This window comes from Triturus cristatus, chromosome 12, assembly GCF_964204655.1.
Source record: "Triturus cristatus chromosome 12, aTriCri1.1, whole genome shotgun sequence".
In the NCBI taxonomy this organism is placed as follows: Eukaryota; Metazoa; Chordata; class Amphibia; order Caudata; family Salamandridae; genus Triturus; species Triturus cristatus.
In genome coordinates, this window is record NC_140595.1 from 81,924,169 (window position 1) to 81,943,490 (window position 19,322).

The 19,322-nt window shown below is 44.8% G+C and overlaps 1 protein-coding gene across 3 annotated transcripts in view; it reads right to left on the reverse strand.

The window, feature by feature from the left end:
• Positions 1–19,322, reverse strand: part of ZNF687 (zinc finger protein 687) — a 238,211-nt gene that overhangs the window by 74,441 nt on the left and 144,448 nt on the right. For all 3 annotated transcript variants that reach the window (XM_085639362.1, XM_085639363.1, XM_085639364.1), the window contains exon 2: positions 6,329–8,673. In XM_085639362.1, coding sequence (XP_085495488.1) covers positions 6,329–8,653 — 2,325 coding nt within the window. In that variant the 5' untranslated portion in view covers positions 8,654–8,673. The remainder of the gene's footprint in view (positions 1–6,328; positions 8,674–19,322) is intronic.

Below are 19,322 nucleotides of genomic sequence, written 5' to 3' on the forward strand. Positions count from 1 at the left end.
ACAAGGCGCTAAACAGTGTGTGCCAGCTATTAGTAGAAGCAATAATAACAGTGAATATGGACAAATACGAATTTCACAAGACCAAGCTAAATTCTTTGGACACATCTTTTCAGAGGAAGGCATAACCCCTATCCCAGTCAGGATAAGGGCACTTTCAACCATGGGTCCACCCCAAGAAGTCACCATGCTATGGTCCTTCCTGAGCATGACAAGCTCAAGGATTATGCAACCCTCAGTGAACCCCTGCGCAACCTCAATAGGAAGACAACAGAGTTCAAATGGTCACCTGAATGTGAACAATGTTTTCAAAATGGCAACAGAAACGGCCACCGTGATGGCATATTTTGACCCTACACTGGACATGGAAGTCACAGGAGACGCCAGCCCTGTGAGGTTTGGGGCTCTTCTAGCATAACACTCCGGTACTTCTGAAGCTCAGACACATAGTGTCTCATGCCAGCAGGAGTTCGTCAACAACGGAAAGGGCTTACTCACAACCGGAAATAGAGCTTGGCGGTTGTCTGGGCCTGCAATCACTTTCACATCTTTCTGTAAAGAAAACGTTTCGTCACAGATCACCAAGCCTTACTGGCAATCTTTGGCTACCCAAAGGCAAAAATGATTATACAATGGGATTTGCGATTACAGGAGTAGGACTACAACATCATCTACAAGCCAGGGAAGGAAGTGAAGCATGCTGACTATTTCACACACTGCCCACTACCTATGACTAGCTCAAAGTCATCACTGGCTGAAGAATTTCTCAACTTCATTCTACAAACGACAACAATACTGGCGCTGTGGCTGCGAGGAATAATTGCTGCCTCACAGGAGGAGGCCATCTTAGCAAAAGTCAAAAGCATGATTAACGCGCAAACAAGGGAACACAGGACAGCCAACAGTGAAAGCTCAGACGACTGGCAGCATTCTACACCATCCAGGAGGAGCTGGGTGCAACCCCTAAAGGCGTCATACTGAGAGTACGCCTTATTGTACAGCCAAAGGGCCTACACATGCGTGCCTTTGAGCTGGCTCATGAAGTTCACCGAAAAATAGAGCCCATTAAAAGAGCTCTACAAGAAAGGATGTGATTTCCGAAACTTGACACCCTGCTTGAAGAAAAATTACTAACCTGCCACCTGTGCGCATGTTTGTCACCAGTGACGAAGCAGCAACCTACAACAAGGACTGATCTACCAGAGGCAGTTTGGGATTTAGTTGCAGTTGACTTTTTAGGCCCACTCCCTATAGGCAAATACCTGTTGTTATTCCTCAACGAATACTCATGATTCCCCATTGTTAAAAAGATCACATCCACAGGAGCCGGGAATGTATTCTGAACCATTGATATCTTTTCCATGTGGGGGCTCCCGAAAATTCTCAAATCTAACAATGGCCCACAGTTCACCAGCTAGAAGATTAAAGACTTCCTAGGGCACTTGGACATTCAGCACTGGAGGAGCACACCACTGTGGCCCCAGGCAAATGGCGTGGTTGAACGATTCATGGGCAATTTAAAGAGAACAGTCCAGAAAGCCAAACCAGAAGGACTGTCTATTGATCAAGCCCTATGTCATACTCTTGAGAGCCTTGCGAACCACACCACATTTGACTACGCAGAGGAGAGTCTGGTCACTCATGTTTAGAAGGGCAATCAGAACACAACTTCCACAATGGACTGAAACGCGTCACAAGGACGTCATCAAATTGTGTGAAGATACCATGCAGAAGGCAAAGATGAAAAACTAAGCTGAAGGAAGGCGCAAAAGTTCTTACTTTATAAAGGGGACTTTTTGATGCTCAAACAAAAACAGCAGAGGAAAGTAGGCACCACTCTCACTGCTGAACCACTATACAACTGGCAGAATGAACGTCATGGCCACACGCCCTGGCAAGATCATCACCCGGAATATATGCCATTTCAAACCAGCTAGCACCCTGATGAGGCTACCAGCAGTGTCAGAGAGACCACTAAGGTCACAACACCATTCAACAAAATCCTAAGGATACCTCAAAAAGTGCCACAATTCGGTCTGGTTGACAGGTAATCAGTCCCTGTCAGATAGTAGAAGAGATTTAAGTACTCTCAAGAAACTTAACTATTTTTAAAGAAAGGGGACGTTTGGAGTCGAGCACTAGGACCCGGAGGCAAACAGAGGAAGAACAAGTGAAGGGACCTGATGTCTGCCAGCAATGGGCAGGGAAAAGCTGAAAAAGTGTGTGCTGCCTTCGAGCAGTACGGAGTGTCAGACCCCGGGAAGGGAACAAAATAAAGGGAGTCTTTTGGCACACATTTCCAGGGTCTCTATCCTTCTTCTGGCACCTTATAGACTCTAAAACCCCCATTAGAATGGAGTAATATCACTTTGTTTGCCATGTCATTGTTGGAATGAGTTTCTACTTCAGCACTTTGTCACTTAAGATGTGGAGTCATCAGCATTGCTTACAAAAATACTTTTAGATGCCAATTTGGTTCCAAAGGGTAACGCTTTAAACTGATAAAGAACTCTCCCATCACAAACAGAGACCGTTGGTGCAGAGGAATAATGAAGCATGCATCTTTCAGGGCTGCAGTTTCCAGGAAATCCTTCTGCTGCAGCAGGGGTAAGTAATTTTGCAAAGGTGTCATTTGAAATCTTCTTAAAAAGAGCGAATCGCATAAAATCAAGTCTTGGCTTGGTACTTAGAAATACAAAGCGTAAGTGTCTTCATTCCCCTTTGTATAGCATTACTTCTATAGCTCCCACGAGCAGTTATTCCACTTTTCGATGGAGTAAAGGAACACAATCTTGTCTGTAAATTTTCATTTCATTGCCTTTGATCCAGCTAGCTGCTCCTCAGTACTTTTGCAAAGAGGGGCTCAGTCTAGGATGTACAAAATTAAACACTTTCTAACCTCCCTGAGCCCTCCTATTTCTCGACTCGAATCAATAAAAGAGCTGCATAGTTCTTTAGTTTCAGTGAATTAGTGTGCCCTTCTCTGCATGAAAATTAGTCACAATCACCAGCAAACATTTTTAACAAGCATTAGCAAAGCCAATAGATCTCGCCTATACAAGAGCTTCTGGCATTGGCAATGTGTTTTAGCCATGGTGTACACCTGTGTAGCTGTTTTTCAGCCTTGCTAAAAATTAGTGGCGTAGTGGAGAGTGGTGAGGAGTGTCGCAGAACGGAGTGCCGAAGAGTGGTGTAGAGTGGCATATGGTGAAGTTGCGTAGAATAGAGTGGCGTAGAGTGGAGTAAAGTGGCCTAGAGGGAATTATGTAGAGTAGAGTGCCGTACAGTGGCACAGAGTGGAGTAGCTTGTCACAGAACAGAGTGGCATAGAGGGGAGTAAAGTGTGATAGTGGAGTGGCGTAGATTGGAGTTGCAGAGTAGAGTGTGGTGTAGAGTGGAATTATGTAGCATGAAGTACAGTGTCGTAGAGTGGAGTGGTGGCATTGAGTGGCACAGAGAGGAGGAGTGGGGTGTCAGAGTGAAATGTTGTAGAGTGGAGTAAAGTGTCTTGGAGTAGAGAGTCGTTGAGTAGAGTCGTACAGTGGAGTAGAATTGTGCAGTAGGCTCAGGGAGGGCGTAGAATGGAGGAGCATAGAGGGTAAGGGCGCAGAGGAGAGTAAAGTGTTATCAGGTGGCATATTGTACAGTGAAGTGTCGGAGTGGAGTGGCGTACTGTGGAGTCGAGTAGACTGGAGTAAAGAGGAGTGGAGCTGCATAACTTGTCGAGTGGAGGGGCATAGAGCGGCTCAGAGTGGTGTGGCAAAGAGTGGAGTGTTGTGTCGTGTTGTAGAGTGGCCTAGAGTGAAGTGGAGTAGAGCGGCATGGCATAGACCGGAGTATTGTAGAGTGTCAGAGAGTGTCAGAGAAGGGTGGCATAGAGTGGAGTAGATTGTCATGGAGTGGCATAAAGTGCAGTATGCATGGTGTGGTAGCACACTCATTACAGGCAATTTATTTTCAATTGAGATAACCATTACATTTGCACATACAGTTTTACTGATAAAACTATACAGTGCAAATGATAATGTGTTGAAATAGCATAACCTAGTGTACTGATTTGCTTGGATTGAATTAAAATATTTGTCTCCACCACACTTCTGAATTACAAAAACATGTTCTTCCATTTGTGCTTTTCGAACTCTGATATATTCGGTTATATTCTGATATATCTGCACAGTTCATTTACAGACATTTAAATTTTGTAGTGTGCTAGAAAGAAAAAAAACGTTCCGTTCCCAACCCCTGTATCCAGCAAGATTGACTCATAAATCCTCTCACTCTGAAGTCAGCAAAAGAAAAGTAAACACCAAGCTTCCTTGGAAGACAGGGCCTGACATTTGAAATGTCTTTGAATCCACAGCAAATGTGACAAGATAACAAAATTCAAAGGCCTGTTTACCACGGGAAGGACAAAGACATGCTGCACAACTTAAAACAATTAAAGCCAGTAAATAGAAAGCAAGCAAATGTGAGTTACGAGCCACAAAGCAAATGGTCAGCAATGGGTGGAATGCACTCCCAGAGAAGCCTTCAAACTATCTACATTAAGTATTTTCGCAACCAGACAGCTGTGCTGTCTGGTAGGCTTCGGCCTAAAAATCAGCTCCATAAGAAGGTAATGTAGCAAACCACATTGTACTAACTGAACACAACCAGTTTTAAATGCATACTGGCCATTCTTTAGAGAATTGCAAGTGCCAAACTGCAAAAAAGGATGATCTCTTTATTGTTATCTGCTTCTGTAGTTAGTTTAGTTAACTCTATACCATAGCCATATTTACCGCTTACTTGGCTAAGGTTACCTATGACCATTGCTTTAGGCAATACTTCACCCTGCCACCAACCTTCTGTGGACTGAGTGATGCAATCATTTATTAGTGGGAGCAGAACCTTCAAAGAGAAAACAAAAAACAAGTGAGAGGTACACACACTGACAGAATAGAGGAGTGCTAGAGGGGACCTAGTAAAACATCTTGCAGATTTTTATTGGAGGCACAAGTAAAGAGGTCACAGACATGCTAATATATCTGTATGTACTTTGGTCTGGACAACAAGTACAGAGACAGAAGAGCACCGGTACAGCCATGCACCATTTCTGCTGCTGTTAAGAATAGGAAAGAAGAGAGAATCAACACTATTAGATAGGTGGTTTAAGGGTGAGTGGATCGTCATTAGTGCCTCAAGGACTAAAGATAAAGATCCCCCCGTGTTTGCCACCCGTCTCCAACTCCAAGACAATATGGCAGATCATAAGCAGAATGTGACAAGAGAAGCACTGTAATTCACTCACTCATTACCAAGGCACACTTTACTAGGTATCGAAAAGACAAATCTTCCAATTCACAAGCACATAAACCTCAATGAACACATTTCTTCTAGGATACATACGTTAGTAAAGTGACTAGGTGGATTATGGACCAAAACCACAGCAACCTCGGATTTGGTTTTAACCAAACAGTTCAGAGCCATTAGGAACTAGAACTAAAACATAGCATTGCACACTGGTGTCTCTACCACCAGAGGGTGGGCTTTTGTCTAAGAATGGCTGTGGCAATTTATTAGGACTTTGTTTTAGTGAAATAAGCAGGAATGGAGAGAGCAAAGTTTCTGCATCCACTTAGGAGGCCCAAAGATGTATACGTATTTTTATGACACATATCCTGGCATTTTGGGACCACCATTACCAACCAGCTAGCCTTCCCCTTTCCCACTAGATACATATCCCCAGTCCTCTACCCACAAATGTCCAAGTTAAAGGATCTTCCTGATGCTGACTATCAAGTCTATTTATGTCCATGCTGCCAGAAACAAAAAGAACCGTCCAACCATTACACTGTCCACTTTACCACAATACTCCCTACAAAGTGTATATCTCTGCTCTCCTTTGCCATTCGCCTCCGTGGTTCTTTCCCTGCAGCTTTCCAGTCTCTATCACATTTTTCTTCCATGCCTTCAATTGAGTTTGTCCCCACTTTACACCTCTGCTGACAAAATGCCTCACCTAAGGTTTAGACTATTGCTTAGGAAAATTGCATTCAGAAGGTAGTAGAAGAGGGGTGACTTTGCCATACCTTTTTAATAAGTGGTGCACTCATCAAGCAATTCACAAACAATCAACACCACCATAGTCCACCTAGGCATCAGATGGAATTAACAGTTAAACCCAGAACTGAAAAGAAATTGGACAACAACATAGAGGTCAAAACCCTGGAACATGGTGCAAGACCATCGGGCTGCCATTCAACCAAACCCATCTACTCAAAATATATGGGGGAGGACTGTTTTTGAGCAAACAGAAAAAAACAAATGAGAGATTGGAGGTTCTACCTACTGTGCTTGATGCGGTTGCGGCTGGCCCCACCAGCTGGAAGTGGGCAGTAAGGCCCAGTTTGTTCTTGCAGTGCTGCTTGCACTCTAAGCACCTGAAGGTAGAGCAGTTGCCTTGCTCTGCGCTTCCATTTGTTGGCAACATAGCGGCAGAGTCCGCCATTGTCCCATTGGGTGTCACAGCAGCATCCACAACTGGGGTGGAGGCTGTGGAGGTGACTGACTTGGCAGCAGGCAGCGTGGTAACAGACACCAAGGGAGTGATGTCCGGCTGGCCTATCATCTGATCGAGGGCGATGGGTCGCATGACCAGGTGTGAGCACTGCATAACCAACCCTTTGTCCTTGTGCTCCCTAGCATGCAAGAGCAAGCTGCACTTGTTGAAAAACACTAGCCGTTTGGTGCAGTGGTTGCAAGTCACCTCAATGCGCATGCTGCGTCTGTCGTAATGCCGTGCAAGGCTTTTCTCAAGTGCGAAGGAGTCACCACACTCTAGGCAACGGTAGCCATAGAAGGGAAGACTCACACAGGATTCTGCAGGAGGATTCAGATTTGGCTTGTATATCGGCAGCAGGTTTTTACTGTTCAGGATCTTGTTGAAGGCCTCCACCAGGCTGGACTGGTTCCTGGAGATCACGGTGCCAGCTGCAGGTGGCGATGGCTTTGGGGCCTGGACCATTACCACAGTGGTATTGCTCTTTAGGCCAGCAGTGGTGCTGGTCGTAGTGGTCAAGGTGCTGTTCGCAGGTTGGGAGGCGATGCTGATATTTGGCCTGGGGACAGACTTGGGAAGCACCTGTGGCACCAAACTTAAAATGTTCTTGGGGACAGTATTACTCGTTTTGGTTGGTAGCACAGCTGCCTTCTGCTGGGCTACACTGGCAGCCATGAGCATCACACTGCTTGCATTCTGGATGGTGGTCACTGGAAGTACTGTGCCTCGGATCTTTGCACCGTTGCCGAGCTGCAAGCTGACTACTTGGGACCCATCCACCAAAGATGGACTGGAACCAACCTGCTTCTCCGGCTGCACTGGTGAGACACTGTCCACCTTTGCTTCCTCTGACAATGACACCACCGGTAAATCCGTGGCCTGCACCATGATATTTTGCTCTGCTGGCAGTTGCACGGCTCCAGAATCTTGTGTCACACTGGATACGGTCCTTTTTATACTGCCAGACAATGTCTTCACAGTTTTAATGCGAACTTTGAGAGGCCGAGAGGAATCCGATGGGGAGCCACTGTCATCACCCTCATCCTCCTTCTCCTCTTCATCATCATCCTCCACCTCTTGCTGATCCTCCTCCTCCTCTTCTCCATCAAAAGAAATACCCTGTGGGCTTTGCAAAGACCTATCGAGATCCCCAGTGCTCTCTTTTGAACAGCTGTCCTCTGACTCCTGAGGAGAGTCTGCAGGTTTCAGTATGGGCACAGGCTGAGGCGAACAAAGTTTGGCAGTTGGGAGAGCGGACAAAGTGGTACATCTTTCTGCTGGGCTAGTGGAAGTCGCCTTTTCTTCAGAAAAAGCACTGAGCAATGGCTTCTGATCAAGTCCAGTGAGACTCTCCTGATCGAGAATAGAGACAGCCTTCAGGTCTTCAAGAGGATGGTCAAGGGGCGTTGTAGCCAAAATGGCAGGGATGCCTCCTCGGTCTAGCTCGGGGTCCAAAACTTCAGTTTTCACATTTACAATCAATGGCAATGGTGGGGGTCGTTTCTTGGAGATGCCTTGGGTCGTACTGCAAGAAAGAAAGAGACTGTCTGCCCTGTCTCTCACCAGCTCTTTAGAGTCTACCAGAGGTGGGGGCGAGAGAGGAGACAGCTCAAATGGGGGCTCGTCCTTCAGTTTACATTCACGCGGCTGGTCAATAAGATCCACCACATGGTCTCCCTTAGAGTCCGGCATGGGGCTGAAGTGTGCAAAGATATCTAGGGGCTTATTAGGCTTCTCCTTAGTGGACCAGCTGCCGTTGTTTGAGGGCAAGGATGGCGGCGGTGCCAAAAGCTCCACCTGCCTGGAGCGGAGAGACCTAGTAACCTCAGGGCTGCCAAAACCATTCTGCAGCAGGCGGGGTCCAATAGTGTGGCCTTCTTTCCCATGGCCATCTAGAGAGTCCAGCTGCTCAGGGCAAACTGTGTTCTTGACAATGACGCTGACAGCAGAAATGTCTGCTGGTGGGTGGGTGTGGTCGGCCGGTTCCACTGCAGCCTGCTTGACCTGCACTTCATCATCCTCGTCACCAGAATCAACAGTCTCATTTGTGTCCATGTCCGGAATGTCGAAGGCTGCCAAGAGGTCATCGAAATCAGGGGTCTTCATGTCACCCATTGTAGGCAACACAGACCACCCTGCAGAGAAGAGAAGAAAAAAAAAAAAGAGAAAAAAATCAGTATTAAGTAATCACAGTCTTAACCCATGAATAACGTACTAGCAGAAGAACAGTGAAAAAAAATGTGTAACAAAAGATTACTTTCTTACAAAGTATTTAACCACCTAAGTCATCAAGCCTCATAAGGACATCAAAAGGACATTGTACTGTGCCTAGAATATTTTTGTAGATTGAATTTTAGATGGAACCCAATTTCTTAAAGGCACATTTAATCACAGGACTAGATGTGAATGAATGGGCAAACTATCTACTGGGTTCCCCAAAGTTATTTGGAAGGCTAGAGTGCAAACAATCCACTTTTAGGTGAAACGAGCATTGGCAAAAAAACAATATTTCTTGCTCTATGCGAAACCTACTGTCGTTTAGCCAAGTTTTACACCAGCATTGCTGTTGCTGAGCATGGCTAATAGTGAGTGGAGTCGCATAGAATAGGGCGTAGAGTGGAGTGTCAGAGTGGAGTGGTACAGAGTGGAGTGGCAGAGTGTAGTAGAGTGGTATGGAGTGGCGTACAGTGGCACAGCACAGACTAGAGTGGCGTAATGTAGACTGGATTGGCATCGAGTAGAGTGGTGTGAAGTAGGTTGGAATGGATTGGCATGGCTGCTATTCAGTATGGCTAAATGTTTGTGCCGTGGCGCAGAATGGTGTAGAGTGACGTAGAGAAGAATGGAATGGCGCAGAGGGGTGTAGAGTCGAGTAGAGTGGTATGAAGTAGATTGGAATGGATTAACAGAGTGGTATAGAGTGATGTAGAGTGAAGTGGCGTAGATTAGAGTGGCAGAGAGAGGCGTAGAGTAGAGGCACAGAGCAGAGTGGCGTGGCTGAGAGCAGAGTGGCATAGAGTAGAGTGCAGTGCCGTTGAGTGGAGTGCTGCAGCGGCATAGAGGGGAATTGTGTTGAGTGGCACAGAGTCAAATGGCAGAGCGGAGTAGATTAGACTTAAGTAAAGTGACAGAGTAGAGTAGCACAGAATAAAGTGACAGTGTAGTGGTATAAAGTGGAGTGGCATAAATTGAAGTAGAATAGATTATAGTGCAGTAGCATAGAGCAGTACAGTTTTGGGTTTAAGTAGCTTAAAGAAAGAACCAAACTTAATTTCAACGCAAAGGTATGAGGCATAAAGAGGATGAATGGCTGCAAAGCAATGAAAATATGCATGCAGAGGCAAGCATTACGAAGGTGTAAATGTGGTTAGTGTGGAATTTATACATTATAACAGCTTAATCCAACCTACGTAAAATGTAATTTTATTTTAGTTGGACAAGTAAGTCAAAATATGCAGGTGCAAATAACCAACGTCAAAAAACGCACTGAAAACAAAGAATGGAGGAAGCAGCACAAGCACTAGAAACAGAGGAAGTGTCCTGAAATGTGTACGTGTACAATGATAAGTAATATAACAATATTTTTTTTTAACGTATGTAAAAGGGCATCAGTGAAATAGTACCTAAATCAGAGTGCGGAGAGACGCTAAATTGAATCAATCTGTGCTTGATCCATGAGCCACAGAAAGAGCAGGAAGTAACACCTGGCATGCACTGGCTAATTAAAAGGCATCAGAGAAGAGTGACAATGTAGATATTGAATGATAAGCAATGGGCGGGCTCCAACCCGTTACTGTACACAATACCCCTTGCAAGTGAGAGCTCATTCAGTGCATGCGCTGTCGCAGCAAAGATCTACAAAAAACGGAAAGCAATATTCAGTCACCTGCTGGTTACTGCTTTAGGTAAAAACATTCAGTGCAAAATAAATAAAATACAAGACAGACAACTGTGTCTCTTTTTAAAGCAATTGAGACTCGGCAATACTGGAAACAAACTGGTACCACATCCAAAAGTCATCTTGGCTGCCAGAGAATCAGGCTGCCAGTGGACTTTTGAAATGTTAAGTCCTGATAGATGATAGTGAATTAGCCACAAAATAGTAAAAAAACATATGATAAACATAGAAGACTCATAGGGTCATATAAAAACACAAGACAAACACAGGATAAATTAGAAACACTCCAGTGTATTAATTTTGCATTTTTCTTTCATCTGTGTCCTTGTAGTACCCCTCCCTCTTGCAAATTATATTTGCTCCACAATAAGGCAACATTCTTTGAGATCGGAGCCCATTTTTCCACTCCTATTTCTGAAATATATGGGCATGTGAAAGTCTATGTTTTTTTTATAAGAATACTATGCGAGGCAACCAGAGTAGTCATTTTGATACACAAGGACAACAAATGGGTCTTTTTGCTGGACACGTGTGTATTACTTCTATTTTTATTACCAACATGTACCCCCAGACTTCCCTGTAAGCGAGCAAGCAGGTAACTAGACAAAGGGGTATTAATTAGAAGTCAGACAACATCTTTCATATCCAAGGTGGATGAGAGAGCCAGTGTGAGTCAGCCTAAATAGAGCAATGACTAAAATGATGCCATGGAGAATCTTTCAATTGTTCAAGGTACATGGACTAATAAAATTATTCTACAAAATACCTTTTTACATTACTAGGACTATACAAGAGCCAATAACATAAAATAAATGGGAAAAAGTACTATTAACTTTGAAACCATCCATGTTGTTATAACATTGACAGTAGAGTGGAAAAGAATTGGCCCACAGATCGATTTGCCATTCTGGTCATCCCTGAAATCCACAGAATGGCCTTTGGGTCCAGGTAGGCACTGTGTCCTGCACTGCATTAACTGATGGACAAGCAAATTAGAAGTTGAACCAGTACTGATACGGAAGCAGCTACAACCAGGGCCTTTGGACGACTAAATCCAATAAGATCATTCAAGATGTCCCTCATGGCAAACTAAATGATAAACATTTATAAAGGGGACCAAGGGCAGGCTCATCAAAGGGCAGTCTATGCTGTTGTTGCCACATGGGCATACAAGACTTGGACCCAGTAGAGCATTTGCCTCCACTAGACATGGGGCTAGGACAAGGGAGGAGACTTGTAGCGTAAGTCACTATCAGTGTCGGTCTCAAGAGTCAAGTGCCAGAAACATAGGCAAGTACATGCACAGCCAGAAATCACCTCACCCTCCACAGGGGTGGCAACAGCCATGAAGTCTTTAGGAGGAGTGGGTGGTTTCTGGGCAATGGTGACTGGAGTCCAAAGTGCACTGAAGAATTATAAGGAAACATCTGACCAGTGGAACCCAATCAAAGAACTCATAAGTAGAAGAAAATCAATAGGAAGGGGAACGTCAGCACTAACCCCCATGTATTCTGTTGAAAGGGTAGCCACTGTGGCATGATGTGTTAAGTGAGTGTCCTTGGACTTTAAACTCAATGAATGACTGGATGAAAGGGCCAAGCGCCTCCTCCATTTTCTATGGAGCACTAGATCAGGCAGCAGCCAACCAGAAACTAGATCGCTGCACTCTTGTAGCTCAAATTAGGATTGTTCGATATATTTAACATCACTACTTGCTCACACAGGATGTAGACCAGAATGACAGCTGAAGTGAAATATTGTTGCACCGGTGGCACTCGGTGGTTATAAGTGATTTGCTGCCTTACTTTAAAGACTGATTGCACCGTCTGAGCGGGCTGGTCAGTGAAACTTAAGAAAGGTTACCTGTATTCTTCATGTAAGAAGGTATCTTGGGGACTGTCCACCTATTAAGCCCTTCAAGCACCTCCAAAAACTCCCAAGTTTTGGTCCTACAATATTCTGGTGGAAGAAATACAAGACCCTTTTTGGAAGAACTTTGGGTCATGCATGGGTATTTTAGAACATATAAGCACATCAAGTCAGTATCCATTAGTATTTCATCTGGATGACAGCTCGGGGCAAACTCTGAAACAGCTAAGCCTTGACTGAGCCTCAAAAGCAACCTTTGGAGTTCAGCAATGACTGCACCCAGCAGTCGCTTTTGCTCAGCCAATGAAAATCTGCTTCACTTTGTTCAGTCAAACAAAGCTGGCACTCTTGTTAATCCCATCCCAAAAGTGTCCTACATCCACTCACTTAAAGAAAACCGACCCCACCGTTCCATAAACATACTCTCACATCCAATCAAAACCTGCCATATGATTCCAGATATTTTCTTGCCTGACCCAATCAAAGCTATTCTAATTTTTTCTAGATTTGCCATGTACTCAAAACTTGCTTCATTATCCAAGATCGCCCTTTTCCTTAGTGAGTCAAACCATGCCCCTTGTTACCACACCTGGACCCTGTTCATTAAGTGCACATGCTTCATTGTCATGCTTCAAGATGTCATTTCTACTTATTTCACATATATGTGTTCAGTGATTGCAGATTTCCATCAAACATTGTACTGCGTTCTCCTATGGTAATCCATTCAACCTAGAACCATCTGCTTTATATTTGCCCTGATTAAGAGTGGGCCCGAGTATTCTGACACCCGTGTAAACCCCTATTTGTGCAGGGATCAGAATTATGAGTTGCATGCCATTTTCCGCACCCGGTAACAACCGGGTGCATTAAATATCTCACCCTTTGAGAAATGTCACCAGGTCAAAACTGCCAGAAGTTAACAGGGAAAGGTGTATGGTATTTACTGTACTATGTGGATTTTGGGGCAGTAAGCACCAAAATCTACATGCTATTCCCAAAAAACGTTTAATAGGTGTCATTTATAAACACCTGATATGGGTATGGTTTTTATCTGTTGCAATAAAAAGTACCCGGATTGCAACACACTCTGAATCGAGAAAGCCATCAACGCCCAACTCTCTGCGTTCCTAGAAGTACACCACGTCCTGGACACCTCCCAATATGGCTCCCAAAGCAACCACAGCATGGAGACAGCACTCCTCGCCGCCACCGACGACATCCACTCACTCCTCAACTGGGGCAAGACCGCAGCCCTCATACTACTGAACCTCTCAGCTGCCTTCGACACAGTCTCCCACCGCACCCTAATCACGAGACTCCACGACAAGGCACTGGACTGGATCCACTCCTTCCTCACTGGCCGGACTCAACGAGTCAGACTACCCCCATTCCTCTCAGAACCTACAGAGATCAGCTGCCAAGTGCCCCAGGGTTCCTCCGAGCCCCACTCTCTTCAACGTCTACATGGCCCCCCTCGCAGCCATCAACAGAAGCCATGGACTCAACATCTTCTCCTATGCTGACGACACCCAGCTGATTCTCTCCCTCACCAACGAACCCAAAACCGCCAGAACCAACTTCCACAGCAGAATGAAGGGCGGTGCTAACTGTATGAAAGATAGCTGCCTCAAGCTCAACTCGAACACACTGAAGTTCTCATCCTGGGACCCACCCTTTCAGCCTGGAACGACTGTTTGTGGGTAGCTGCTCTGGAACCCCTCCCACCTCGACGAACGACACGCAACCTCGGCATCATGGCTCACAAAGAACTGCCAAATCAACAGTTTCCTCAGCTTGCTTCCACACGCTCTGCCTGCTTCGAAAGACATTCAGATAGATCCCCAGAGAATCCAGAAAGATGGTCACACAAGCTCTCATCACCAGCAGACTCGACTATGGCAACGAAATCTACGCCGGCGTCACCCAGAAACAGCTCAAGAAACTACAGAACGTCCAAAATGCCGCAGCAAGACTGGTCCTTGACATCCCCCGCTGCAACCATATCACCAACACCTCTGAAATCTCAACTGGCTCCCAGTCAACAAGAGAATCACCTTCAAGCTCCTCACACATGCCTACAAAGCTCTCCATGACAAAAGGACCAGCATACCTGAACCACCGCCTCGCATTCCACGTACCCGTCAGACAACTCCGTTCCACCCAACTCGCCCTAGCCTCTGTCCCCAGGATTCACAAGACCATAACCGGAAGATACTTCTCCTACCTCACCGCTAAGACCTGGAACACCCTGCCCCTCCACCTCAGGCCATCTGAGTCGCTGACCCAATTCAAGAAGGACCTCAAGACCTGGCTCTTCAAAAGATCCTACACCCAGAGACAGACCCTCCCCCGCGCCTTGAGACCCTCACGGGTAAGTAGCCACGCTATACAAGCCCCCGGTTGATTGAAACAAGGCTTTGGACTTCTCTTACAACTGTTCTGATATCTTGCCTGTACAAATCACCAATGCATGCAACCAATCAAAGTGTGATCAGTGTTCTTGGATCTCACAGCTTCTCCAAAGGCACCTAGGTTTCGGAACCTCATGTGCAAGAAAGCACAAGTCCGTGATTATGAAAAGGCCTATTCCCGTCCCGTAATGGCTGCCAGTGTCTTTGGGGTGATTCACTTCACACTATGAGCTCCATTTGCCTCCATTACATATTTTAGCAATTTTACCAGGGGCTGCTGGGTAGAATATACCAGCAAAGCAGTGGGAATGGAAAAATTAATAAACTTGTGCCAATGAGTCCCAAAAGAAAGAGAAAGTGGATCCCTATCACAGGGTTTGCTCTGCGAATAAAGAGCAATGCCGAGAACTGTGTTTGAGGGTACAACTATTCCAACCCTTATACATAGAGTGAAAGTGCATTGCAGAAGTTAAGTTTCTTCAATCACTACATAACTGTTAACTGATAATCAATTACTGAAAATGTTCCCTGCTAGGCTCTGCATTCTCACTGTAGACCACCAAGCTCTGGAGCACCAACCTGCTACCACTCGTAATCAAAAAGCTTAAAAACCAGCCAGTTAACCCAACAACAATTAAATCACAGCTTATACCTATGCCTGTGAATCTCAGACAAAGTGACCAATAACCAACCAAGGTGGACTTCCTGTGCCATAACTTCATCAAGCCTATTTACAGGGACACATGCACCCTCACATCATCTCCACATACATTTTACACAAATCTAAACCAGGACCTCTGAACCAGTTACCTGTCCACCTCATGCATTTTTGGACACCCCTGTGCTTACCTGTAGAATGTTTGTAGTGACACATAAGCAGTGCTTCTCAAAACCTCAAGTATTCACAGAATCTTTCCAAAAAAGTATGCTGTTCTCTTCCACTGTTCCAATGGCACTTGCAGCCCCTGTTCTGCAATAACGTAGACGCGCCAAGAGAGTAGTATAATCAACATAAGTGGCAGCTCTGAGGTATGCATTGAACATAACATCACTCACATTTAGTGTTAATGGCTCACTCAATGTCGACCTAACATGTGTGCAGTCTCCAGGTTTTTCCATTTAGCATCAATGTCCCCAGTGTGATAGTCCACTTGTGTCAAGAGAAGCAAAAAACTGAGTTTCCTAGAAATAGGTTGATTTGTTAACTGAAAGACCGGAAATAGAAACATGCTGATTTGTACATATTTAAAATATGGCAAACCTAGTTGCACACTGCAATTTACTCACATGAACTGCACGAGATGTAATATTCTTACTAAACATGTATTTGGGGATTATGATGTAGTAAACGTCACCTAATTTGACTTGTTTTGCTGATTTTAAACGACTATGTGCATTTTATCACTTCAAAGTAGATAAATATTATTTCAGTGTACTGGCCTGTCAAATATTGTCATTACCTTAGGTTTGTCTACAGTGAGTCAAGAATGGGTTTCATGCTACAGATCTCAGAAATGGGACACAAGGAATGGAAGGGAGCTTTGATATACACACTTTTTACAGTCAGGCAGATGGCTATGCCAAGACAGAACATGGTTTCTACGAACGTCAGACCAATGAAAGGAGCAGACCCCCATATAAAGAATATGATGCAGAAGTCAAACTACTCCGGAAGCATTCCACTGGCTGTTTCTCGAGACCTCTTAAAAGCAAACACCACATTTTCATATAGTGGACGATGTCCATTCTTTTTTCATTAGTCACAGCAACATCTACTCATAGCAGGGCTGGCAATGAAGCAAAGCACTATCGAACCAACTGTGTGAAAGTCAAAACAGCTATATCTAGCTAAGCATGATGCAGAGTATAAAGCACCATTAAACCTGGTATGTGAATCGGGGAGTCCCAAAAGAATGAGAAAGGGGATCCCTACCACCGGGTGTGCTCTGTAGATACAGAGTAATGCAGAGAACACTGAGTTTGAGACTACAACTATTCCAACCCTTACACACGGTGAAAGTGCATTGCAGAAGTAACCTGTCTCTAGGACACTGCATGGAATAAACCACCACTTGAGCCCTAGCAGAGAAAACAACCTTAGCCTACATCTCTTAAGGAACTGGAAGAGAGGGTAAAGACACTTGACATCTCGTATCCCTGGTGGTGATGTGAGGAACGGTTGCAAACAGTGAATAGTTTGTAAAAGAATGAGTGCCAGTGCCCAAAGTTCTGCTTAGAGGTCCACGGCCAGCACTCTTAAATGTCTGCGCACTAAATAAACAGGCCGCAGTAGTCTTGAATCCGCCTCATGCCTCTTTAATTCAGTTCCAGACAATCCCTGCTCCCTTCATCTCACTCTTGCTAGTCCCTTTCCCTATGTGACAGTTTTCCCTCTTTCTCTATCTACTTCTTTCCCTCTCTTGTTCTTGATAAGTGTCTTAGGCGGAAAGAAAAGTGCTGGTCCCCAAAAATGAGTGCCAGTGGGCCCCACCGGCTCAAATTAAGGACTGTGTGCAAATAGTCTAAAACACTGGCAGGCGCTCTGGGTAGCATTTCAGGCCATTTATCTGGCACTCTGCGCCACTGTAAAAAGACTAAGTGCCCAAGGGTATTCAAAGACCTTGGTCTCTTGATCTGTGCCAGAGGATCCAGACTATACCTCATTGATGAGGCCAAAACCAGTCTGGGGTAGCTTGTGTTCCCTTCTTGAGGGGGCCTCGCCTGGAAGTTCAGAATGTATTCTTCCCACAAGGAGCAGGGTAAATAATGATACTGTCTAGAGCAGAGGTCTTCAAACTATGCGGTGCGTGGCCATGTTCACGGGGGGTTGGGTCCACGAAAGCCTATAAGTATTTGTAAATAAAGATGTCCTTGAAGCTGGATTTTGATTATTTGTTGTGTTTACAGTCTATCTTCATTTACATGCAGCGTTTCAAGTACATAAAAAAGCATGTCAATTGTAATCCTGAGCTCTGTGTTTAGCAGGGTCAAGGAGGTGGAAAAAGTCGGTCCGGTTTACAAGGGTAGGATCAGGTACCAAGCGGGTGCCTGGCAACGTCGGCGTTGTGCCATATTTGCCATCACCCCCCTTCCGAGACCCATGGTGTAAGTAGCTTTTACACCACATGAGCAATCTGGTTTCTCTAAATAGAGTAACCCCTGATTAATTTTTGATTGCATTTTCACATATCACGTCCTCTGGTTAGGGTGGGCCTTAGCGCGCCCATACCACCAAGGTACAGATTGTTGGTCCTGATAAATGCCTTTTAAGTAACACCGATTAGGCAGAAACATGTCGACCCCACATCAAGGGATATAGCTAAATAATCTATCTAGCTGTTTTATCCCACACTCTGTTTTTAACGTGTCAGATTGGCCATATAATAAATTGTTTTTTTGGACACAATCTACACACTTTTAACCATCACATTCACTTTCACTTGTCACACAATTCAAGACCTTATCCGCAGTAATTCTGGCGTTGAAGCACACCGGGGTGGCATTCGGCCTCACCCGGTGGGGCCCGGTCACCAACCAGGTTGGTGAGTGAAGGCTTTCTAAAGAATCTAATCAGATTATCTATGCTTGCTCTTCTTGTAAGAAGGCACACTCTTTTGTTTTTCACCTTTTTCACCTTTAGACAGCTGCTTACAAAATAATTCACATACATTAACTGACAAATAAATTAAACTAATGGTGGGAAAGACACTTTGACATTATGAAATCTGTTAGGTAATGCGATCATGTCTTGTCTGTGAGACCCGGCAGTCACAGAATTAAATCCTGGTTGACACAGTTAGGAAGAATGACTTGTTCATATATAGTGCTAAGAAGCCCCAGCAGGTAACAGCAAGCACTCTGAATATAAGCCATTATTTGTAATTATTATTCAACATAGTTGCAGGGCTACTGAAATTATGGAGCAGGTGAAAAATATTTATGCGGCAGAGTTGACTAAATTTAGCAGCAAGAAATTGCAAATTATGTGGGATAATGTGACACATTTTGTAATAGTATTTTGGGGGTATTTTTGTTATTTTTAGGGCCGAGCTTCCAAGAGCATGTGCTAGCGCATGCGTCTCGCTTGCGAGACACTTAACACAAGCACTGGCATAGTCAATAGGTCTCGCCTTTGGGGCCTTGTAAGTGTTTAGCCATACAGCTGATTAGTACACACAAACATTTCTCAAGGGAAATGCTGCTTTTAATAGAACCCAAAGCAGCCACTTAGTCTTTTTCCCCCAAAATGATGTCCCAGTTCCGATTTTACAATTAAATGACTTTACGGACTACATGACGGTTCTGTAAGCGGCAGATTGGAAAGGGTTCCAAAGTACTAGGATACGCCTGCAGAGACTGCAGTAAAGGGGTGACTACTGCATGAGGACTTCTAGATAGAGTTGGTTGATGCTGTCAATATATTGTCTGCTGCAGACTGCTTGGGCGTCCTGCAGTAGTGAACATAGAGGCTGGGTGGGATGAGGATGCTGCCAAATGTTACCAGTGCCCACAGTTTAGAGTGTAGGGTAAAGTCAAGAGACATGCTGAGTACACAGAAAGGCAGTACTCGTGTGGCAACGGGAAAAGAGTTGCCGCCTAACTGGAG